Here is a 25977-nt window from a genome sequence, read left to right as displayed (position 1 = left end):
AGGAGATAATCCTGTGAACCAGGCCGAGAATGAAGGTGGCCCAGTCACTGACCTCAGGAGGCTGTCGTGGGACGAGGGGCACTTGAGCTGACAGTGTGAGGCCCTCTAAGGGCTGGCACAGACCCTGAAATGAACGGGATGAGGGCAAGTTATCACTCTCGGGATTTCAGAGTCCTGTAAGCCTCCTGGGGACTCGGAAATCAAGCCAGGCTGATCAGAAAAGACTACTCGCTCACTTCAGAAGAGGAGGAAAGAACACAGATCTCTGCTCTCCCATCTCAGGCGCGGAAAAGCTCCCTCCCGCCACTACCCTGTTCACTCCTCATCACTTAGAACATGCCCGGCCCTGGCTTCCCTCCAGGCCCTGTAGAATCTCCAAGCCCCCAAAACCTGAGTCAGATCCCTCCACTGCCACTCCAGGCCATGTGGCTTTGTGACTGTCACTTCATGTCCCTGAGCCCCTACTTTCTCATCTGTTAAATACACGGAGATATTAATAATAATCCCTGCCTGGGAGAACTGTTGAGAAGCTTAAGACAAAGGGCTTCGCACAGGGTCTGGCTCCCTAGAAAGGCTCAGGAAGTGCTGATGTGCACTGTGACAGTGACGATGGGGAGAAGTGTAAGCTCAGTCTACGCTGGGCTCTGGAAAAAGCAACGTGAGAAGACATGGTCCAACCTCATGGATCCCCCCAGGAGCTTTTCATGGAACTTTCCAGGCCAGTCAGTTTGTCTGCTGACCTCTAGAGTAAAGAGCTGGCGTGGGAAGAGGTAGGATGGATTTATCTTACCTCCCATGCCTGACATCCACCACCCTCCAGACCCTTCTCTGTCCCATCCAAGCATGTTATAATCTGTCCTCAAACATGTTTGAAAAGCCCCAGTCTTTGGCCCAATCATGTTGGTCCACAGCTTACAGTCCTCACATGGGTTCCATTGCTCTGCAAGTCCATTTGGTCTGAGGCTCCCTCTCCGTACCCTGTCTCACCCTCTGGTCCACTTGCCTGCCTTCCTCCCCTGGCCTGCCTCCCGCTCCTCCAACACACCCTGCATCCCCCCCTTCTCAAGCCTGCACACGGTCCTCCTCTGCCCACCATGCTCCTCCCTCCTGCTCCCTGACCCCATTAGCACTCTGAATCCTATTGCCACCACAACTTGCCCTGATAACTTGCCTTCACTCTGTTCATTTCAGGGTCTGTGCCAGCCCTTAGAGGGCCTCACACTCTCAGCTCAAGTGCCCCTTGTCCCACGACAGCCTCCGGAGGTCAGGAGGCAATATATCTTACTCATTCTCTAATATCATTCTATCCATTGTGGAAGCCACAGGTGTCCTTGAGCACTTGACAGATGTCTAGTCCAAGCTGAGATGTGCTGTTAAGTGTAAAAAGCCCACTAGATTTCAAAGAATGAGTTCTGGAAAACAAATTTTTAAAAAAGGCAACGTATCTCAATAATGTTTTGTATTGGTTACATGTTCTTCTGTAAAGAAACCACATATTTTATTTAACCCTATATTCCAAAGTGTTATCATTTCCCACAGGGAACTCTATTCATTATCTTGTAACCTATAATGAAAAAGAATGTGAAAATGAACATACATATGTATGTATACATACGACTGAAACATTTTACTGTACATGAGAAATTGACACCTTGTAAACTGACAATACTTCTCTCTCTCTATATATATATAGTTAACATTAATTTCATTGCTTTTGGTACTCTTTTAAAAAATGTGGGCACTAGAGCATTTAGTTCCTTAGGACAGCACTGCTCGGGAGCTCAGGGCTCCCCACGTTCCTTGTCAAGGCCACCTTCAGCTTCCTCACTAGGCAGGAGTCCTTTACACGCTCTCTGGGTGCCCCCAACTCCTGCTCTACAGCCCTTCCCCTTTGCAACCATGATTAAATAGCCCTGCAATTAGCATGTTACAGGGCAGAGTCCATGAGGTCGGGGGTTAAGGCTCTAACTACGACTGTTTTCAGTTGTAGCTCTGGCCACTGGCATAGTGCCTGGTGTTTACAGGGTATGCCTATCCGTTTCCTGTCGCTGCTGTTATAAATCACCCCAGACTTAGTGGCTTAATGCAACACATATTAATCTTATACCTCCGGAGGTCAGAAGTCTGAAATGGGTTTCACTGGGCTAGAGTCACATGTGAGGAGGGCTGAGTTCCTTCAGGAGGGTCTAAGGAAGAAACTGTTCCCTTCCCTTCTCCAGCTTCCAGAGGTCACCCACACCCCTTGGCTCACGGCCCCTTCCTCCATCTTCCAAGCCAGCAGTGCTGCTTTTTCTAATCTCTCTCTGACTCCCCTTCCTCCTTTCTTCACTTATGAGGATCCCGTAATTGCACTGGGTCCACCTGGACAGTCCAGAATACTGTCGTCTTCTTTAAGATGCTTAATCACCCCTGGAAAGTCCACTTTGCCGTGTAAGGTGTCACATGCACAGGTTCAGAGGATAAGGACTTGGACACCTTTGGGGAGCTATTATTCTGCCTAATACAGTGCTCGATATTTGCTGTTAAATCAGTAAATGAACGGATGCATGCCTCTCTAATCCCATGTTCTATTTCTTCCCAGCAGCTTCTCCCCAGCTCTAAGAAGCCATGCTTGCTTGGGCTGGTTGCTCTCCTGGAATCCTGCCCTTCCTCATGCCCCTTTTCAGTTTTGACATGAACCACCCTGGGGTCTAATTTGAGAGTCATTTACTCAGCAGAGCCAGCCTCCTTGTCCTCACGTATCCCCCGTTTTGCCTGAGCTCCTGAGTCTCCGCCACACATTTCATGTTAAAGAACAAGCTCTTCGTTTGTTCTTTAAACTTTCTTAGAACTGGATGGCGGGCTCTTCCAGGCAGGGTAGGAACTCTTACACCTTACGCTTGTAACTTACACTTCCCCAGCGCTCCCGCCCCTCCCTGGAGCTCAGCACCGAGCTGGGCACTCCAGAGACGCTTAAAAAGCAGTGGCTCACTTGCTCTCACAGCTCTGCCGGGAGCGACCTCCCTGCATGTGAGGCCATGATGCCAGCCGCTGGAATTTGTCTTTCTTTCCCACGAAGACTGTTAACACAGCAGACCAGCACTAACCCGAGTGAATGTGAGATGGTTAAGTACAAAGTTATTTTGGCAAAATGTGCATTGCTTCACTCCAAGCAGAAATCAAATGTTATGGTGCTACACTATCAGGAAAAAGTACGTTATCTTCGGCATCATCCCAGGATCCAAAGGCACAAATGGCCTTAACACTTTAGTGGCTGGGCCCTGGCACCAACACATGGTCCTTCTCTCTACTGACCTCCCTGCATGTACCCTCTCTCTCAAATGCACGTGTATGCACACGCGAGCATGCACACACACACACATACACATTTGTCTAGACTTTTCCCTGAATAATCTTCCTGCCTGAGATTATGTTTGCAATTAGCTGTCTTATCATCACAGGGTTGCTCGTATCTTTCCTGATGAGAAGCAAATGATGACACCGATGATCACGGTGATCACACCCTGATTGCTTTGGGCATTAAAACAAAATTTTAAAACATCACGTGCATTATGATTATTTACACATTATCAGCAGTCTTTGAAAAACACAGTTAGCTGGCTATTTCATACCCTTTGAAAATATTTTGCATATTCTGGAAGAGTTATCAGTTAGAACATGGGACTCTGGGTTAAGAGTCTGGCTCATTCGCCTCAGCTGAGTCACTGACTGGCTGTTGACCTTGGGGATGTCCTTGTGTCCCTCTGGGCCTCAGTGACCTCACCTATAAAATCAGGGAGTTGAATCAGATGATGTATCGGGTAGGGATGTAACAGGAGTCTGATTACCACGGCGACACCGAGGAAGCTCTGCTTTCGTTTCCTTCCTTACCAAGAAGTCACGGATGGTCAGTCCGGAGCTGCTCCTCCATCCTTCACCTGTGACTTTGTTCTTCAGGGCTTCAAGGTGGCTCTGCACCCCCAGGCATCTTATTGTTTTCCAGAAAGGAAGAGGTGGAAGGAGTAGGGGCAAACAATGTGTTGTACTCATTGAACTTGTCCTCCTCCCTTTTATTTTAATTAGGAAAAAATGTTTTCCTGAAGCCCCAAGAAGTTTGTTTCTGCTGATTCTCATCAGACAGAGCTAGGTCACATGGCCATCGCTTGCTACAAGACGTTAACTGAGCAAATTGTGATCGTGAAAAAAAAAAAATCAGGGTTCAGTTAGCCAGGAAGAAGGACAGAATGGTTACTGTGTGGGCGCTCAGCCTCATCTGCCACAGATAGCTTCTAAGTTTCACTCTGTCTTGGTTATTCTGTGAATCGCACTTTAAAACCCATCATTACCCAGTGCAGTGTTCTCACTGCATTGGTCCCTCATATGTGCAGGGCTTAGTCCTGGTTTGGATTAGCAGATCAACCTCATTAGCACACCTGAGAAAGCATGCTCATACCAGCATCTGGCAGAATGCAGAGTGAGGTGGGGACGGGGAACCGTCCATTCACTCTGCTTCCTCCTTCTGTTCTCTCATCCCTGAAGGAGTCAGGCAAGGAGAAGGCAGCCATGTAACTAAATGAGCAGCAGGAATACCCTTTCAGGCTGATACACCTTCCTCTTCCTTGGAGTCCAGGCCAAGAGGTGAGGGCGTGGCCACCGTTGCAAAAACATGTTTCATTTCTTGTTTTCTGCAGTGGACATCTGTGGCTTCGTCTGACCTCTCCATAACTCCATAAACATTTTATTTTAGGAAACTCTGCCTCCCTCGACGGCTGTAGGCTTTGCGGGGACATTGATGGAGAGGTCATCCAAGGAAGGCTGAAAGAATGGTGTCTTCTGAAGTCTGGGCCTTTGGCAGAGTGATGCAGGGGTGGACCATCCTGAAGGCAACATCATACTACCTTCCCTGGAGCCGAGAGTGGCTCTGGCCCTGCCTTTCGTAGCCTGGTTCTCCTTTGCCCTTCCACTAAGTACCTTCTCCAACGAAGGCAGCCACAGTCAGCAACTCTTTCTTGCCACCCCAAAGCCCTAACAAGTATATCTCTAATTGCATTAATTCATCCTACAGGTACTTGCATATAACAAGGAGTCCGTAATGCTTCTGGACAAACACTCACGCCAGGGTGCCTGTCCTCAGTCTCCCTCTAATTCACTATATGATCCTGAACACACCTCTCTGCCTCTCTGTGTCTCATTATCCTCACTGGTAAAATGGTGGGTTGGACCAGACCTGTAGCTTCAAACTATTCTCTGAAGTGCTTCAGGATTTCTCCCCTGAAAATCCTCAGGGGGTCTACATGGGAGCTCAGAAGCAGCCCATTATAATGGGCTCCGGGCCCCCCGCCTCACTTCAATTAGAATAGCCCAGCTTTCATCCAGTTTCTGTATTGAGCATGAGTTTTTTTTTTTTTTTTTATTGGCCCTCAGCTAAAAAGAAACGTTTGAAAAATGCTGGACAATATGATCTCTAAAGGGTCCTTCCAGCTCTGATGCTCTGTGATTCTAAGCAGGTAGATTGTGTGGTACCATCTTTTCATTCATCAGCATAATTGGGAGTGGGGGAACGCCTGCCAAAACATAATCTATATCTAAATAAAATCTTCTGTGTGCAAAACAACGGCAGAGAAGGACATCCAGAAAAGAGCAGGCGGTGTGGTAGAACTGGAAACAAACAAAGCACGAACAGATATCCCTGTTTTGAAGTTCTGGCAATGCCTGGGGTGTAGAGCTGGGGAAGGAAGCCCACCATGGCTTTGTCTAGTCTTTGCTATTGTAAAGCAAAGAACGCAAACACACAAACTCATATGCAAACTGAATCTAGGCCCCCTGTTTCACTGGACACGTTCTATGTTTTTGAAACTTTCAATGAGTTATCACCAATAGTCATAAATTGGAAAATGCATTTCAAAATTATGTTTCCTGGCTTCTTTTGAAAACTGGGAAGATGTGACATCAGCCTTGCATTCTAATAGGACGGCAGTTACCCGGAGCAGGACAGCAACTGTCCCTTTTAGCTGGGGCACATCTGCTTCACTTCGCTGCAAGCTCTGCTCCTCCTTCCCGTATCCCTGACCCCAGGGCCAGATGCTGGCTTCTAGGAAGGCCTTCACTCGCACTGTATTTTTTTTTTTTCCTATTGTAGAGTAATGGTGAATGAAAATAAAATATTTCTTATATCCCTGTCCTTATCCAAAGTGGAGAAACAAAAGATAGATTGATAAAGGCATGGGCTTCTACAAAAACAGGGCAGAGGTGGTATTTCTTTATGATAGTGGCTTGCAAATGGGGGTAGTTTTGTACACACACGTACGTACACACATACATAGGACGTTTGGCAATGCCTAGAGAGTTTTTTGTTTGTCACAACTAGAGAGGATGCTGTTGGCCCCTGGTGGGTAGAAGCCAGGGATGTTACTAAATACCCCACAAAGCACAGGGCAGCCTCCACAACAAAGAATTATCTGACCCCGAATGTTGACAGCACCTGCTCTATGGATTTCTGTGGGTTTAACACGCATCGGCCCCTTCAGGCTGCCTGGGCCCTACCCTTTAGGTCTTAGCTGACAGGCCTGGCTTTCATGATTCACCAGCCAGAACAGGAAAATTAGGTTCCATCCAGATGCGGCAAATGTGAAAATGATAGAAGCTCTGACGTGGGGGTGGCCTCCCTGGCTTCGCTCGCCCAGTTTTTGCTCTTCTGCTCCTGTGATCACAGGCACCCTGCGAGAAGGCGCTATTTCCCCAGGTTAGGCCCAGCACGCTCAGCTCCCTTTTCTTCGGGTCTCAGCATGTAATTCATAGGGCGAGTCCCCAGGCAGAGATGCGGCAGTCTGTTCTGGGCCTGGGACCCCACCTCTCTGATTTTGTGAGCCAGTCCACAACCCTCCTGTTACTAGTGTGGGCTCTTGGCCTGAGCGTGTTGCTAACAGCAAATGCTGAACCCAGACTGATTGTCTATCCAATTTGCTCCCCCTACAGTGAGTGGTCCTTGCTGCAAAGGGCAAGGAACTGCTGTCTAGCAAACCAGATGGGGACTGAGAGACACTAAGAGATCTGGGGAGGTAAGAAGCAAAGTCAGAGGAGGTAATTTGGGTTGAATCCAAGAGATGGGCACAGTCCTGCAGTGCCTCAGGTGGAGAGGGTCCACATCCAAGCCCAGGGCAGAACAATTCGGCAGCGGAGAGTCAAGGAGGGTGCACAAAAATCGGAGATGAAAATACCTCATTACTCTTTACTGTTTTTTCATCCATCCATCCATCTATTCATTCTTTCTACACCTACTTATGGAGTAGGGTTCAAGCCTTGGGTAGAGATATGTGACCTCAATCTTCGTGGAATCAAAGCCAGACTCTGGGACTTGCTGCTGTTTCATCTCAAGCAAGTTACTTCCCGTTTTGAGTCTCCTGATCAATAAAAGGAGGGGGAAATTTTTCCATCTTGCAGGAGGTGATGTGAAGATTAAATAAGATCTCCTTAGCACAGGTCTGAGTCAGACTTTCTGTAAATGTCTTCCCAATCCCATCTCCCCTTCCTCCCACGGGTACCACTCGGCACACATGATTCCTGTAGCTCAGTGAAGCAGGGAGAGCTTCTGGGGTCACCTTCCAGCTCAAGTAACATCACAGAAGACCCTTGTCTCCCACAGAATCAGTTCTCCCCCATGAGGCTGGAGGGTCTTTTGTAGATCATAACATCACATATGAAGTAGGATGTGGACCGGCTTACCAAGCAGCAGGAAGCACGCGTGTGACGTGCGAGGATGTCCATTCCCACAGCAGTTGTGCTCCTTCTCCTCTGGATAAGTTCCAATTTCACTTCTTAACCCCTCAGGGGCATCAAGAGGAAGCAGAGCCACAGCTATTTTTGGGGGGTGGGAGGTGGGGATGGGCACCTTCTCTCACCAGGCACTTGTTAAGGACCCGGAGCGTGTACAGTGATAAACTATTACTTCAAGCTCCCACTGCTGACACCTCCCTGGCCCTTTAACAGATGGCCTTCAGGAAGGAGCCGGGCATGTGCAGATGTGTCTGTCTGGATGCATGTGCCTACTCACCCAGCTTGTACCACATATCACGGATGGAGAAGCCAATTAGCCGTCTCATGTCCCCATACCTAGGAGGAACAAAAGATGTCTGCTTCAGGCACCAGCCCAGAGACTCTCACCAGCCTCCCCCCACCCAGGAGATCCAAATGCAACCTACTTATTCAGGATTTTGTTGTATTTGGCGTGCGAGAACTGCTCCAGCTGCAGAGAATCCTGAGTGATAAAAGCCACTGCCAGATGAAAATAGTTGTTCCACAGCTGTAAATGAAAGAGTAGAGAACAGTCATGGAGCGGGTCTGAAGTGGGAAAGCGTATTAAATGCTGGGTAATGTGAATAATTTACGAAGATGGCAGAAGACAGAGGCAGAACCAGTTTCATTCTGTGCACTGCAATTTTCTAACTGGCACTGACTTGGAAACGAACATCCCGGCCAAAGCGAGGACAATGGACGGATTTCTCTGGGCTCTGACCACGTCCTCTCTCTGACAACGGGATTTAGGCAAGGAGGAAGATTTTAGGGCTGCTTTTTTTTTTTTTTTATTGTTGTTGTTTTGCTTCATTTTGGGTTTTTTTTTGAAAGACAAATAACTCGCCCCAGCTGGGTGCCCCGATGAGCTGGTTCTCTGCCCTAGAATTACGGGGTGATGAGGAGTAAGTATTGAAGAGACGCTCAGCCTCTCTGGAAGTCCTCCCTAATTCACCCGACAGCTCCGAGGACCAGCCTGCAACCTGTTCAGTCCTAGAATATTTTGCTTCCTTCTTCCCTTTAGTTCGATGGTTTCGAAGTGTGGCCCTGGATGAGAAGCATCAGCATCTCCTGGGCACTTGTTGGAAAAGCAACATCTCCGGCCCCACCCCTGACTTACTGAATCAAAGCCAAGAAGTCTGTGTGTTCACAAGCACTCTGGGTGATTCTGGTGCTCAGTTCAGTTTATGGGTAGGCTTGTCATAATTTTAACATTTACATGATCTCTTGGTGCTAAATGCGGAGACTGATACCAGAACCCACTGGACCTGCTCCTGGTGAACAGATCCAGCAAAGTGTGCAGTGCAGGGCTAGTGCCCCCCAAATTAGCAGCAGTGACAGTGATCCTGACACAGGCTACAGAACCTGAGAGATGGAGACCCAAGCCAAGGTATTGTTGAGCCTCAGTGAAGCCGTCTGCAAAAGGGGCACCCTCTGTATCCACTGCAGAGGGCTGCAGTAAAGGTGATGTGTTTAAAGGGCATGAATCTCAGAGCCCCAGAGCACTGGTCAACCTCATTATTCTTTTCATTATTGACTCCTTTGGCACTAAAGCAAACAGTACATACAACCTGGCACCTCTAGTGCTCAAGGGCTGTTATTACAAGATGCCGTGGCCCTACCAGGAGCAAGAGGAGGACAGCTTTGCTGGACAAAGCCCATCCACTTGCGGCCCCCTCTCAACACTGAATAGCAAGAGGAGGGGTAACGCTGGCTAGACAAATCACTTGTCGAGAGACTTTCATCCTTCACTCAGAGATGTTCATGGGAGGTTTCAGATGGACAAGTAAAAGGCCGCCCTGCCCCCAATAATGTCTTTACTGCTGCCCAGAGTATTACTTTCCAACGGGCTTGTGGTTCCAGTTTCAGAAAGAAGCAGAACAAGCCCTTCGTTTTACCACGGGCCAGGCACTTTCCCATACATTCCTCCTTTCATCTCTCAAAACTTGGCAGCTATTATTAGCCCCATTTTACAGATGAGGAGACTGAGGCTTGGAGGAGTTAAGTATTTCACTCAGCTTGTTATACCCACAGCAGAGCTGGGATTTTAAACCCATGCCTACTGATTGACATTCGGGGCTCTTTCTACACACCAAGGTCAGTCTTTAGCTGAGGATGCATTAACATGTATTTACTGAACATCATCTATGGGCCAGGCATTGTCATCATGTGGGGACAGGGCAGTGGTTACACAGACAGCAGTCCCTGCCCTCATGCAGCCCATGTTCTGTTGAGGGAGAATGCGTGTTCCTTCTTTACTTGAAACTTCATCTCCCAGCATACAAAAGACCAAGTCTCTCCCAGGGTGCAGTGAAGTGGCCTCCTGGCTTGTGGTCCCCATAAAGTCAACACAGCACACAGAGCCCAAAAGGATCGGATCCTATCACTCCCTTCCTCAAAGTCCTCCGAAGGCTTCCCATCACCCTTAGAATCAGATCTCAAGCTCTTCTGTTTCCATAGTAACCTCGCTTATCCAAACACACAGTGCAGGTCGTCTCCTGGCCATTCTGACTGTCCTTCCTCCTGGAGACCCCATGACCTGCAGGTCCTGGAAATGTGCTGCTTTGGTCTGTGTAAGCCCAGAGCCCACACCTCCTCCTCTTTGAGACCAGGATAGAAACAAGCAGCCAAGTAAAGGGAAAACCTGGTCAAAGGACATGGAAAGGGTTATTTTTAGGGTAAAAAACATTCCTGAATTTAGGGAATGAAATAAGATTAATCAGGATACAACAGGGAATAGACATATGACAAAGTAAGTTGAATTACTGTCACTTTTGAGAATAACTCTAGAAATATCCCCCAAACATGTTTGCAAACACATAGACATGTCAGATCGAGCTCAGCTTCTTGCCAGCCTCTATTCCATCTGACTTAGTCCTTCGAAGATGTTTTCTGTTACCCCATTCCTGATTTTCTTTTTTAAAAAATGAGATATAATTCACATAACATTAACTTTTTAAAGTATATAGTTTAGTGGGTTTTAGTATATTCACAAGGTAGTAACTAATCCACTACTATCTAATTCTAGAACATTTTTATCACCCTAAAAGGAACCTGCCTATTAGCAGTCTCTCGCATTCTTCCCGCCCTCAGCCCCTGGCAGTCACAAAGCTACTTCTGTCTCTGCGGATTTGCCTCTTCTGACATTTCGTAGAAATGGAATCGTAAAAGATGTGACCTTTCATGTCTGGCTCCTTTCACCAAGCATGATGTTTTCAAGGTTCATCCATATTGTCACAGGTGTCAGTGCTTCCTCCTGTTTATTCATGAATACTGTTCTGGATATAAACATTTATGGATAAACCACATTGTGTTTATCCATGATGGACATCTGAGTTGCTTCCACCTTTTGGCTACTACAGATAATGCTGCTCTGAACATCTACATACACCTTTTTGTGTGGACGTATGTTTACAACTCTCTTGGGTATGTACTTAAAGAGCAGACCTAATTTTCTTTTGACTTCCCTGCTTGAAGATCTTTGTGGACCATGAGACCACAGATGTAGTGCTCCTTGTTCTCAGTGGACCAGAAATGGTGCCCCTAAGCATCTCACCCACAGCCCCTGCCCAGCTCTGCCCTCGGGGCTCTGCGGGGCCGACTTTGGAACCGAGGGAAGGCCCTCAAGGTTAGCGGCTCCGTGCAAGGCCAGCGAGCTGAGCAGTGGCCACGACTAGACCCCGCTGGGCACTCACGATGCCTCCGCCTCTTGCTTCTGAAGAATCAGAACCAAATGAACTAACCTGGCTTTTCAGGCAATTTCTAGCGTTCTCTCCCTCAGCGAGCTGCCTATTCCAGGGGAGGGGGCGGGGTGGTCTGCTCAGACTCAGAGACAGAACATGAGCATCTTGACCTCCTCGGCTTTGCTCCCAGGGCTTCTCACACCTGCAGCATTTAAGCCCCATCATTCCATCAGAGCCCAGTTCAAGACTCACTTCCTTCACGAGGCCTTCCCAGAAGGCAGAGCACATCAGGACTGCTCCACCCTTCCAGATCTGAGTAGCACCTGCTAGGTGCAGCCACAGGTGCGGGTCCACTGTCCTGCACCTGACCTTGTCACTCACTTCTTCCCATGACACTACCATCCTGGGGTTAAAAGCACAGGCACCAGCATCTCACAGACTAGGGTCTGGACACCAGTTCTCTCTGGCTAGCTGGGCTGCCTTTGGCTGCTTGTTTGACTTTTCTGAGCCTCATTTTCCCTACTTGTGACATAACGGTAACCACCACAGAGGACTGTTGTCAGTGCTGGATGAAATAACACGAGCATGAAGGCATCCGCCTGCCAAGCGCTCAGTAGAAGGAGCGATGATGCTGGTCACAGTGCTGGTTGCAGAGTATTTGCAGGCTTTTCCAGTTGTAAGTTTCATGAGTAACAAGGCTCCTGTCTTCCATTTATTTGTGTCCTTAATGGCAAATCAAGCACAATGGCTTGAATATAGCTGGGCTCCAGAAAATATCTGTTTATCGATCACCGTTTTGTTATAGAAATTCCCCAGTTGTTTCCAAAGGCCCCCAGATTTTTCTTTCCTCTCTGCCCCAAGCTGCCTGGTGGCAAATTACTAAGAGCCCAGCTTAGCTGCTCAGAGAAGCCACAGGGTCTTGAGCAAAACACACGGGTCCCTTTTCCCCAGGGAGGAGAGGTGATTTCTGATTGGGAATTTAATATTTTGGAATCACAAGACAATAGAAGGTGAAAGCTGCAATCAATTTAAGGTTCATCTGGCCTAACTATTACTTCACAGATGTAAACAGCGAGGTTCAGATAAATTAAATGACCGCTCAGTCACACTGCTGGTGGGTGTAACTAGAATTCAGCTATTTTTAATTAAGGCGCAAAAATCATAAACGTCATACACACACAGTAAAGAACTAAATGGTAGGAAAGATTAAATAATGAAAAAAAGTTACTTTCCAGCCTACCTTGGACCTTAGTCTAATTTCCCAGAAGAAGATGTTGCTAAGAATTTCCTGAATATCCTTCCAAAAATTTTTATGTGTAAACAAACATACATATGGGCATCTTTTTTTTTAATAGTCTGCTGTACTCTGTTTCTTTCTCTCATCATTATTTATTGCAGATGTCTCCACATTAGCGTATACAAGTCCGCTTCATTCTCTTTTATGGCTGCATGGTCTTCTGCTCTAAGAATGTACTTTAATTTGAACCAATTCCCTATTTATAGTCATTAAGCTTGACTCCAACTTTTTTCTTCTCTAGCTTCGGTGCTGTAATCAACATCTTGTTTACCCATCTTCATGCATGAGAGACTGTCATGCCGTACACGTTCCTAGAGGTGGCACGGCTAAGGCACGGGGCCCAAGCAGATTTGGTTATTGTTTGTTTGTTTGTTATCTTTGTTGATTGTTTTGATAGATGCTGTCAGGTTGCCTTCCAGGATTCCAAACCAATTACCAGCTGCACTGTTGCAGGCAAGTGACCCTACCTCTCTGATTCTTTAGGTAGTATCGAAAGGGAGTAGTTATAAGGACTAACTGAGGAAATTGCTACCTAGTAAATTCCTGCTCAGTCTTGTGATCTCAGCTCAAAACTTATTTCCTGGGGAAGCCTTCCCAGCTTGCCTGGGCTAAAGTCGATCTGTCCATTATTCACCCTCATTATGCCCTGTTTACGGGATTCATGACACGTTTTAAGCAGAGCTAATTTATTTTCTGTCTCCTTTACTGGATGCAAGCATCATGCAGGCAAGAACCTCATCTTTTTATTCACTGTTGTATGTCCCGTGTCTAGCATCGTGTCTAGCCCAGCATGTGCTCAGGAAACATTTGTTGAATGAGTTCATTAATGAGCCCAGTACTCCACAGGTTTTCTTGTTAAATCCTCCCCAGAAACTATGAGATTTGTATTATGATTCTCCCCATTTTAGAGATCAGGAAACTGAGGCCCAGAGAGGTTGAACAACTTGCCTGTGTCACACAGCTACAAAATGGTGAAGCTGGCGTTTGAACCCAAGCGTCTCTCTCCCTCCAGAACTTGTATTCTTTACCCCACTCTGCTCTTCTGCCAAGATCACTCCTCTACTCCTTTTTTGGTTTCTGTTAGCCTTTGCTGTTAGTTGAGGTTTCCATTGGTTCACCAGATGTCCTGACAGCACAGACATCAAGAATGTTTGATCCTATAAGATTCTTTCTCAATGGCCTTGAATTATCATTTACCCCAAATTCTGATTTAAAAAAAAAAAAAAACATCCAACACCCAGGGTTGCTGAAATGCAGTCAGTGTACCCTCCTCTGTGGGGCAGACCCAGCTGTCATGGCCATTCTGACAATGCCATTGATTCTAGGAGTGAAAGTTCCAATTATGGGTTCAGTTTGGGACCATCAGGCCAGAGGCTGGCTGGGGCCCTGAGGCTGAAGCAGGCAGGGCTGCAGAAGCTCCCTGCAAGCACATGACCATCTTTTTGCCTGGTGGCGGTGTCCCACCACGAGCCTCCCTGCGGGCAGTGCTCTGGCCTCTTTAGGGCTTCAGTGAGTGCTCTACTCTCTCTCTGTCTGTACTCCCTCACTCACCTTTTCTTTATTTTTTGCCATCACTGGTTATATTTCCCATTATAAAGACCGAGCCTGCCCTCATTCCTCCACCACTGGCTGGGAATATTCTGGAAGATTTACATTTCACAGGGTCTCTGGTACAGGTTCAAAAGTGATCCCAAAGCGGCTGGTACCCAGAAGCTGATCCAGAAATGCCTCAAGGCCAAGGCTGGAATACCAAAGGCACAGCCAACTAGAGCTTCCCAAGTTGAGAGAATGAGCTTAGTAGCAACAGGCGCCTAAGATGGAAACAATTTACCCAGTGCCAAAGAGCACACATGAAGTGCAACCACTGATTCCTGGACCAATCAGAGATTCCAGCGTGGAGAGTCCAGTGCCACAGCCAATCATTGTAGAGCTCTCTAGCACAGGGCCAGTGAGAGCTAACGAGGGCAGACAGTGTTTCTGGGGCTACATAGAGTTGTCTCCTACATCCGAAAGGAACCTTGTTTCTAAGAGACAGTGCAGAAGTGTGGAAAGAGCCTGGGCTTTGCACAGTCCTGAGGTTGAATCCCAGCAGCTCTACCTAGTCATTAGATGACCTTTAACAAGAAAGTCAACCACTTCTCTGAAGCTCAGTTTACTCACCAGTAAAATGGGTATACCCCAACCTACCAGGGTTATTGATGGTAAGGACCAAAATGCCCTAAGTAGACATCTAATAAAGGTTAGTTACCTTCTTCAAAAGCATAGATTCTAGAAGATGGATTTACGGCCTACTACTGAGACTGCAAGATCCCTGAGGGGAGGGCGGTGCTCTGCTTTGCATCTGAATTTCCCGAGACACGCTGCAATAGCCTGGACTGGTGAGAACTGCTCTAAAACAAACATTCCCGCTGAGTTAAATTCGAAATCTTCTCTTGGTCTTCCCTGACCATGCAAACGGAGGTGAGTGTCAAGGCCCAGCATCCCGAATAGGGCCTGAGAATGCAAATTATTTTGGCCCCAAGCAGGAAACATCATTTTTGTAATTCCCAGGTCTTGCCCTCTACAGAGAGGCACCCACGGAGCTTCTTGCTTTTTGCCCTTTGAATCGGTTCTGGAAAAGATATTAGGGCTAATCTCATTGCAGCTGCCCCTGCTCTGGACAGCAGCTGCCACGGCCAGCCACGCTTAGTGATGGATGCTGTTCCCGCTGGTATTAAATGCATAATTAATGGCACCGTAAGAAGGAAACAAGGCGTGTTCCGGGCAGGGTACAGAGAACAAATCCATTCTCATACAAGTGAGGAGAAGGTAGGAGAACAAAGAGAAGGCTGAAAAATGACTGTGTTCTTGAGTACTTCCCAATAAATATCTATAGAAGTTTCATTAGCAAAAGAGACTTATTGCATTTTGTAATGTTGGCCACTTTCCCATTTTACAAAATCTCATGGGTGTGGACAGCCTTAGGCAATGTTCAGTGACCATAAAGATGCCTCTTTACTGTCCTGTTGGCTGAGGACTGACATACGAGTTCCCAGACCTGACACATTTAGAACCATCATCATCATCAAAATGATAATTATTATAATTATAATGAGCTAACATTTATTAAATAGCTACCATGTTCCTGGCACTGTTCTGTATGTCTTACATGAATTAATTGACTTTATCCTCTCAACAATCCAATGAGGTAGCTACTATTAATGTCATAATTTGATGTTAAGGAAACTGAGGCACAGAGAGGTAAAGTAATTTGCCTAAACTCACACAGCCCTCCTTCCATGTATGAAGCCCCCACTTCTCTGGGCAGCTCTCAGATGCAGATTTTCTTTCAGGAAAACTGTGTAAAACCTAAAAGAATGGCATGAAGGATGGAAGCTGAGCTTCTCTAGGAAAGTACCCCTCTAAGACCATGAGGAGAGCCAGAGTCAGGAAAGCAGATTCCAGGGTATAACTGCCTACGCCCACGGAAAGAGATGAACAAACCAGCCAACAGTTTTATGGCCCAAACACTGCCCTGTCGCCAGCCTCTAGGTGTGCTGTTCCAAGCTGCCCCTCCAGAAAAGCAATGGCCTTAATAACTCCCTGATTGTACTCGCAACAGGAGCCTGCAGGCATCTGGGCTGCATTTGGAAGGGGATCAAACACTTCCGATTCAAACAGCCAGAGTGACATGTTTTGTTTCCATGTCAAAGATTTATAACTCTCACCCAGACCCTGCCAAATGGTCAACCCAGTGCAGTGGTGAAGCTCCATCTCCAGCTTGTGGCCGCGGGGGTCTGCGGGGTTTGGTGCCAGAAACTGCTCTGCTTTCGTCCCACCTCTGCCCTGACCTGCTGTGTGACTGCAGGCTGCCTGATCAGCGCCTTAAGAGTCCTGGAGCCCGCCTCCCACCAGCAGCGAAAACAGTAGTCATAATAACTAACTGGCAGAGAAGCTGTAAGGACTGGGAAAGAGAAGGCATGAGGAGCTTCTCGCGAGATCTGCACGTGTAACGCCGTCAGAAAGGGGCAGCCATTCCTTTTATCATCGTTATCGCTATGGTTCAGCTGCCTGATTTAAATGCAAGGTAGTGGGAGAGAATCTTATTCAAAGATAACGTTCATTAAGGACTTAGAGGCTGCTGCTGTCCAGCAGAGAGGACCTCACAGACCTCAGCCCAGGCATGACCTCCCCAGGGAGACCCACTATGTCCGGGCACAGGGCACACCCCTGCGAGAAAAAGATCTTCGCACTCCCCGAGCTCACCTTCTACCAGAGGAAAGAGAGAGAGTTGCACACAGACAAACGGGAGAGACGGCACAGGACAAACGGGAGAGACGGCACAGGACGCAACGAAGAGGCCAGGGCAGGCTACGTGGTGGTACGTAGTGAGCCTGGGGCTGCAGGGGGCCCTTCAGAGAGGAGTCAGGCAGGGGGGCCTCTTGGTGGAGGAAGTATTTGAATGGAAACCATTGGGACCTTACAAGTGAATTCCCCCAGCAAGTGCCTTGGCACATTCCGGCTCTGGAAAAATCCTACAAAGTAGCAACAGGAGGTGTTGTGAGCATTTTACAGCAGAGTCAGCTGAGGCACGGGTTCAGTCCAGCCCTCATCTAGGGGTGCTTGCCTGATCAGAGGCCAAAGCCCAGACAGGGATCGAACACCCCGGGCATTGCCCCAGTTCACTGGCTGCGCCCTAAGCTTGTGCTGCCAGAGATCCTGGGGTCAGGGGCTTCCCTGGAGCGGGGGATCCCCTTTTAGGGGTCTTCTCTCTTATACCCCCTGCCAGAGGTAGCAACCTGAGCTTGTCCACAAGGCTCTGAAGTGTTGGTTCTTCTTGCCTGGACCTTGAGCACATGCATCTCTCTGTTTGCCCCAGGAACATGCTTTGGTGCCCCTGAATCTCACAGAGGTCCCAGGTCTTGTCTGCCTTCTGGAGGAATCATAAAGTCACAGAAATGTACTAGTGAGCTTTCTCTCTCAGTACCTAAGAATGGCTACTTTTCTAGGTTCCAGTGAATAGATAAGTAAAAAAAATGTGACATATTTTTAAAAGGCGGCACCCATTCTGACAAGGAATGAACACGTATCCTCTTCAGTACAAGATACATTATACAGTCATATTTGCATATGCTGCTCAGTTGATGACTATCTAATCAAGGGCCTGGTTCCAAACTCTGAGTACTTCCCTCCCCGCTGCCACTGCTCTGTGCAAACCCCCAGAGACACAGGCACACCTTCCGAGTGCTTTGGGATGTGTCTGCTGGAGCAATCAGCCCAGGATGCCGGCGCAGCCCTGCCAGGGCACTCCAAGGGCAACTCTGCTGTCTCCCACTCACCTGAAACTCAAAGTTCGTGTTTTCCAGGAACTTCTGGTTCATGGTTTCTGCAAACTTGTTGATAGCTCTCAGGAAGACCCTGGAAGAGAAGAGGGGAGAAGGTCAGCAGGCCATCTGAGCACTCTGCCCCAGACAGCCCTCCCCCATGCTCCAGATCCAGGTTCCCGCAGGCAGCGGCCCAAAGACCCAAGGGAGGTGTCGGCTGACCCACATTAACACCTGCTCACATTGTAGACCTGGGGCCACATTTGCCCTGCTCTGCCTGTTTGACTTCCTTTAGGAAAATGGTATTCTGTTTTGTTTAAACTATGACAAGCTTAGGGCAGAAAATTCATGCCATGTGGAAAGACAGAACGAAAAATTGCCTCCTCTCAAATCAAACGAAAAAACAAACAAACAAACAGACCACCAATCCTACCATCTAGGGAAAACCATATTGACATTCTGATGAACATCATTTCAAATGTCTCCCCAGATGTACATACACGAACAATATTTTTAAAGTATCATTTTGATAAATGGGGGTTAAATGATAAATTCTGCTTCACAGCCTGTCTTTTTCACTCAATAATAAATTGTGTTCCTTTCATGCCAATGAACTCAGATATATATCATCCCTTTTAATCACAGGGCATTCCACTGAATACCCGTCTCACAGTTTATTTAATTAGTCTTTTATTGATGGACCTTTATGTTGTTTCTCAGCATTTTCTGTTATAAACAGTGGTTTAATGATCCCTTTTCCATGCACCTCCCATAGACACCGCTTCCCCGGTCTTCTCCTCGAAGCGGTGATGCTGATCAAATGCTATGCAGATTGAACAGTTCGGTATCTGATGTCAAATTACGTTTCTTCCTTCTCCACCTCCTCCTCTCCTTCCTCCCTGCTGACTGGTCCTGCAGCCCCCTCTCTCTTGCCCTCTCAACCTCCAGAGTGCCTTGTCCTATGGGACAGTTCCAATCATGCCCATCGCTCACTTCAGGGGCCCCCCACTGCCCATAGGATGAGTCCAAACTCTTTCTCTTGACAGTCAATGGCCCCTGTGATTGGACCCCACCTTCGTTGCCAGACTCACTTCTCACTATTGCTCTGTGCTTCTGGTTGTTTTCTGAGTGCTTAGCTGTGTTCTTCCCTTGTGTAGAATGCGCCCTCCTTCTAATCTCTTTAGGACAGGATCTGCTGCATCTTTGTGTCTCCCAGAGGATGGTCAGTGCAATTGCCTTTCTCAGAGTTCATCATGGTCTACGGTGATTTATTTGTGTGACTCATTAATGACTGTCTCCCGCACTAGACTGTCCTTTCCTGAATTCAGAGACTCCCTCCATGATCTCATCTACTCTCCAATCGACACGCCTTTGACTCCCAAATTTTATATCTTCCTCCTGGCCTCTCCTCTGAGCTCCAGCTTGCATTCCAGCTCTCTGCTCTGTACCCGCGCTTGGATAACTAACAGGCACCTCAAACATACATGTCAAAAAGTCTGCTCCTATTATCTGCCCTCTTTCCATCGTCTTCCCGTCTAAATTAAGAACAACTCCATTCTTCCCATTGCTTAGGGGTGGGGAGACTGGCAGCATCCGTGACTATCCTCTTTCTCTCTTATCCTACACATGACCCGTCGGCAAAACCTCTTAGCATTACTTTCAGAAGATATCCAAATTCAACTACTTCTCATCTTTCACTGCCACTGACCCGCAACAAGCCATCATGATTTCTCTCCTGGATTTTTGCTATCACCTCCTGACAGCTATATGCCCAACTGTGGCCAAGTCTCCAGTGTGCGTGTGTGTGTGTGCGGTGTGTGTGCACACGCCTGCTTGTAAAATCTGAGAGAGCAAAGGCCAGATCTTACCTGTACTACTGTCTACAATTTGTAATTAACAGCAGACAATCAATAATTCCTCTATTGAGTGACTGGTCCAGGGAAAATGTCTATTTGGCTACCAATGGGAAGCCAGTAAAAGGAAGTGTTTATTAGGAGGTTATTTTTATTGCTTTGGGTGATAACTAGGACTCCACTTTGCTTGGCAACTTCTGAGAGACTGTCTCGAACATACTTGAGCATCAGAAGTGTCCCGGGCTATTTACCCAATAATGCCAGCTCCTCACAGGCTGAAAGTTGCTCCTGTGGACAGTAAGTCCCTAGCACCTCTGGCCAGCCCTGCAGGTAGGCTGAGCGCTCTCCTGCAGCCAGAGAAAGCCCAGAGAGTGAAAGAAGCAGGAAGCTCTCAGGACGCATCGGAAATGTCCCCCAAAGCTGCAGGTATATTTCGGGTGGGCCGCGAGTGTGAGAAGGACAAACACACGTGTGCTACATCGGGCATCGCTTGTAAGGAACCTGGGCTGGTGTTCAGTAAACATTTAAATGTTAACAAAGAAGGCAGTGCATTCTGGTATTGGGATCACAAGATTTGTTGCACACACACAACTGGATATGACTTCTGGCTTTGCCACGTCCCAGGTGTGTGGGTTTCAGACATGTTAATATGCTTGACATCTACGTTTCCTTGCTTGTGAAACAGCAGCAATGCCACTCCTCTCGCAGGGTGGCTGCAGGGTTTAATGCCACCTTTAAATGCACGGTAAGTGCTGAGCACAGTGCTTGACGCACAGTGACAACAGTGACACGGTATCCATGGCCGCTCAGACTCCTTTGGGTTGCTTCATTCTTCTTCCAAAGCGGGAACCAACAGCAAAATAGGACAGTCAGAGGACAAGTTCCAGTCATCAACCAGTTCCAAGGGAAGCAGGACCATGTAAAGACGGGCAATAAAAACCCCACAAAACCCTCCACCCCATCAGGCTGCCAAAAAAGTGAGATTCCTCCGGTTTTGTTATTCTGTCATTTGTTAATATGTCTTTGGAAAAAAAAATCGATATTTTCTCCTTGAAGAGGAGTGTCTGATTCCCCAGATGGAAATGCACTGAGTGGCTGTCACATTATGTACAAACATCTCAGACTGTCTAATACGATATGAAAATGAGGGGTCTTACACGTTTTCTCAGCAGCGACAAAGCTATCAGAAGATTCAGTGACAGTCATTATTTTGATTGTCAACCAAAGCCTGTCTCTGGTTCACAAAGGCCGGTCCAAGAACCAGAAATTAAGTAATGAGCCCCCTGTGCTGATGCTGGGGGCTGGTGGCAGATGAGGGCTGGGAGACAGTGAGTCAAAGTCCCTCCCCTTCTCTCTGGATTCCCCTGCAGCCACCCTCTGAGAAGCAGAATGCCACTTAAATTTGGTTTCCCATGTATGGATTTGGAAAAGTATGTCTTTTGTATTCTCTCAAAGAAAATAATTGTACTTAAAGCTTAAGTACTAGTATGGTGAAGTGGGTTGGAACGAAAACACACTCAACTCTTTGTTACTCTCAGAAACGAACTTGGAAACAAGTTCAGGATCAAATCTCAACCTAACATTTCCTGCATTTCATCCATGATGTTCAGCAGACTCAAAAAAATCAATTAATAACCACAGACACAGTTAGCAGTGACATGCCAGGCTCTGTGCTCAGTACTCTGCATGGATTCTTTGTTTTTTTTTTTTTCTTTTCTTAATTCTCACATTAACCCTTTGAGTTAGATACTGTTTTCATTTTAGAGATGTGAGTTTGGGTAACTTCCCCCAAGAACCCAGCCAATACATATGGAGCCAGGATTAAACAAAGCTATGCTGCCTTCAGGACCTTGGAATTTAACCACCATACTCTTCTGCCCACAAGGAAGTCTCCGTAATGCTGTTCAATCCAAGCGGTGAGCTCGCCTTATTAATAATAAGGCAACAGTGGAAGTCTCACAGTTTTCATTCATATGTCCTGTGCAAAGCGCTGCACAGACACTGTTTCATTTAACCCTACAAACCGAGGTGGGTGCTACTGGTACACGCACTTAACAGGAGAGGAAACTGAGCACTGGAAAGACCAAAAAGCTTCCCCACCTTCACACAGCTAATAAGCAGCAGAGTCCAGACCCAGCCTCAGGTTTGTCTTTCTCTAAAGCCTTTGCAATTAACCAGAAAGATACACGGGCTCCCTTGAAGGCCAGCCTGCACGGTCTTCTGGCACTGGGCATGCTCCTGCTCACGCCCCCCACCAGGCACGCAGCCCCTTCCCGCCTAGTCCCCATCATCCTGCTGCCCTGCACACAGCTGACTGGGCCCAGGACCAAAGCTTGACTCAGGCAGTCTTCTATGGGCTGGCCAGCAGCCTGGGGGTGATCGTATGGGTACCAGCCAGGGGCCCCAAGCCGGATAGTAGTAGATCAAATCCTTTTAGGCAGTTCAAAAGCAAGACATCCAGGGAGTCCAGGAATGCAATGAACCTGGGCCGTGAGCAGATAATTCTGTGAGGAAGCAGAAGCCATATGTAAGAGAAGTCAGCCGCTGCAGGTAGGAAGAAGCTGGCAGAAAGAGGAGCCAAACCCGAGGCTGGCATCCTGAAAACTGCTCCACATGAAACCTCACCGCAGCCGCTGGACCAGGTAACAGCTCCCTCCTTCCCCTCACGTAACAGAACAAATTCTCGTTACTAGAGGCAACCGAGAGTCCCTGTGTTTTGTCTCCCGAATAAGCCTAAACGCACCACAGGCATTAGTGCTGGGACCAGATGCAGACATGGAAGGTGCGCACAGACTCCTGCAGGTGCTGGAGCAGCCTGACTGGGGGCAGATCCCCACCCCACTCCTCCTCCATGCTGTGGCTTCGGGCTGGCTGCTTCACCTCTGGGAACCTCAGCTGCCTTGTCTGTAAGAGGAGCCGTGTGCGAGGAAGAAATGGCATGCAGTGCAGGAAGTCGGTGGCCCAGGGCCTCAGTACGCAGGGGTCTGTAATAAATGGCAGTCGTGTTGTTACCATTATCCTTAACTGCCCAGCCACCCTGCAGCTCTGAGGCAGGAGGACCCCACAGTGAGGACTCCAGTGTACCAGCAACCCACGCGGACAGGCTGCACAAGGTGAATAAAAGAGAAGGGCTGGAGGTGAGCACGCCCTTTGCGGTGAGAATGCCCAAGGCAGGGGGAGGCCTCCCTGAATCCCATGCCCCTTCCTGCTGTGGTTCATGGGATATAGTTGAGTCTACTGGTCAAAACTTGAACATGGAAATAAAAGAACTGGCCAGAGAAGGGGTTCCTTATTCCTCCCCCAGGAGCAGTGAGAGAACCATTCTCCCAGAGCCTTTAACTGTGTTTTAACTCCCTCACAGCCCACAGTCACTCCAAGCACCAAGAGGCTAGAGTGAATCAGAGGATTCCAGCTCAGGGTCAGGGCTCAGTACCACCCCCCGACCCCAGGTGCCCCTGACACATCCCCAGTGATTTGGGATTCCATTCAGGGATGCAGCAGGCCCGGGATTGGAATCCTGTGGCCAGGGGGACATCAGGATTACATGTGCTGTGCTGGCTAAAAAAAAAACCCATGGAGAGGCCTCCTTGTAGGTGACGTTTTGGAGGAAGGGGGCGTCTACAGAAAGGAAGCCATCAGGACAAATTAGTGCAGGTAGGAGGAGGGGGGAGAGGGCCTCTACGATTGCCAGCACACTGATGGAGCCGCCAGCGGAATGCTGAGCACCGCCCTGCTCGACGTCCTGGGGTCAACTCTTGTGACCCTACTGTGGGCCCAGGATGTGCTGGAGGCAACGTCAGACCTTGAAATACGTCGCTGATAAGGTAGACAAGATCCAGCCCGCATGCGCCTCTTCTGCGACATATTCTGAATATTCCCAGATCATAGGAACGTGAAAGCAAAAATAATAGCTAACATTTACGGAATGCCTGCTGCGCGCCACACGCAATTCTAAAGCTACTTCAGACACGTGATTTCATTTTGGTCCTCACAAAAATCCATTGTGATAGGTACTATTATCAGCTTGATTTGACAGTGAGAAAAACAGAGTCCAGAGTGGTTAAGTAGCTTTGCCTGAGGTCACGTAAGTATTAAAGGGTGGAGGCTGGATTTGAACAGAGACAGTTGTAAATCCTAACTTCTCTGGGCCTACTCTGTGCTCTGAACTCACCCGGTGACTGCAGCACTCAGTCCTATTTCGATGGGCATATTTACTGTCTCACCAACGAGACTGTAAGCCCCCTGCCCTCTGGGACCAGGTTGTAGATGGGCCTGTCCACTCTCTAGAGCCAGGGATGCCCAGGACACTCAGTAAGTATGTGCTGATTGATTCCATTCAGAGAAGCTTTAGAGATGTGTGTAAATCCCCAACCGCCACCCGCCCCCGCCCCCACCCACAATGTTGGATTTCCAGACCAAGGTGCAGATAGAGGAGGGGAAAAGAGGTTCCTAGGCATACGCTGTTCATTCAAAATATTACAAAGAACTTGATCATTAACCATGTCCTATAAATCAGATCTTACTGAATGTTGCAAAAAGAAAAATGCTCTAACAGGAGGTGTTTCTTGCAGTAGACGTGTCACTATGTCTGCATACACAAACAGCACACAGCTGAGGAGACATTCAAAATCTGGCAAGCTCCATTCCGTCCTCCAACAAGGAGATAAATAAATTATACATGACAAATCCAGCCATACATATGTGCAGAAATCATAATGATAACAGGGCAGTTATAAAAACAGAAACATCATACTAATATATAAACAATAGGGAAGGAAGGAAGGAAAGAAAAGAGAAAAGAAAAAAGAAAAAGGAAGAAAGATGTTGCAATGTACAGACTAGCCAACATATGAAGTTTGCCTTGGTCACATGAATGAATGGAGCTTAGGCTGCATATTTTTAGAGAAAAGGAAATGAAATTCATGGATATACTGATCTGGGCTAAACCGTGGTGTATGTTCCGTTTCTCCAGTTTATGTTGAAATCTATCACTAACTAGCTGTATGACTTCGGGCCTCTTTAAGTTACCTGAGCCAATAAATGTGCAGTTTGTGCATCCTTACAACGCACTTAATAATACAAGCCTCACTATTTTACAGGATGAAGCAGTAGAGAGTAAGAACACGGTCTCTGATTGCCTGGCTTACGTGTTCTTTATTCACAGTGCCACACTAAGTGACTTATCTGCTCTGCACTTCAGTTTCCTCATGTATGAAAGGTGGATTACACCAGTTCTACATCATAAAGTTGCAAAGATTAAATGGGCTAATACTCTGCAACAGTGGTGGGTGTCTGTGCATTTGTTTGCCTGTCCATCATCCACTTCTCCTTCTGGTAGTGAGTCCCAGATTTCCCTTTGAAGAATTACTCCTCTAGCCTCCCACTTAGCGTTCAGACCTTGTGGTTTGAGTAGAACGAACCACAGCCTCCCCAGTTCCAAAGGAGGGTCATATGACTCAAGCCTGATGAAACAGCATATTTCATTCTCCTGGTCACAGAGGTTTATGGATGGGCATGTGGCTCAAGTCAGACCTTTGAAGATCAATCTGGGGAATCTTGCTGTAACTATTGAAGAAGAGGCTTTTTCTTTCTGTGGGGGTTGCTAATCCAACAAGACATGTATCTGGAACTTCCACAGCCGATCTTCCATTGCAAAGAGAGCATCTACCTAAGAATGAAGCCAACAGAGAAAAGAGCGAAGGCAGAGATACAGATTCCCGACAACACAGTTTGAGCACCTAGATACATCCATGTCTAAAGCCATAACTCTGGGCTCTTCCGGTTGTCTGAATCAGTAAGTTCTCTTTTTGTTTAGGCAAATTTGAATTGAATTTCTTTAAAAATCCTAATTAATAAGTGCCCACTGGATATACAGAGTTCATTACACATGTTTATGAATGTGAGGCTCTGTGCCAGGAATTAGAAACACAGAGATAAATTGGACACAGTGTTTGCCTTCAAGAAGCCCATCCTCTTGTGGCAGAAACAGTCATATGAAGAGATGATTATAGTCCATGGGGTAAGTGTTATATTATAGCATGTCTGTAAACAAAGAGGAGGGAATGTATTCTCCT

At 47.5% G+C, this 25977-nt stretch overlaps 1 protein-coding gene across 1 annotated transcript in view; it reads right to left on the bottom strand.

Annotated features, from left to right (window-relative positions):
• The window catches only part of DOCK2 (dedicator of cytokinesis 2), a 371400-nt gene that overhangs the window by 53762 nt on the left and 291661 nt on the right, over nt 1-25977 (bottom strand). The window contains exons 30-32 of the mRNA XM_010980444.3: nt 18066-18144; nt 8178-8278; nt 8030-8088 (exon numbers count right to left, since the gene is read on the bottom strand). Of these exons, the coding sequence (XP_010978746.3) occupies nt 8030-8088; nt 8178-8278; nt 18066-18144 (239 nt within the window). The remainder of the gene's footprint in view (nt 1-8029; nt 8089-8177; nt 8279-18065; nt 18145-25977) is intronic.

The sequence above is a fragment of the Camelus dromedarius genome, chromosome 27 (genome assembly GCF_036321535.1).
Source record: "Camelus dromedarius isolate mCamDro1 chromosome 27, mCamDro1.pat, whole genome shotgun sequence".
Lineage (NCBI taxonomy): Eukaryota > Metazoa > Chordata > Mammalia > Artiodactyla > Camelidae > Camelus > Camelus dromedarius.
This window is presented reverse-complemented; position numbering and strand designations above follow the sequence as displayed.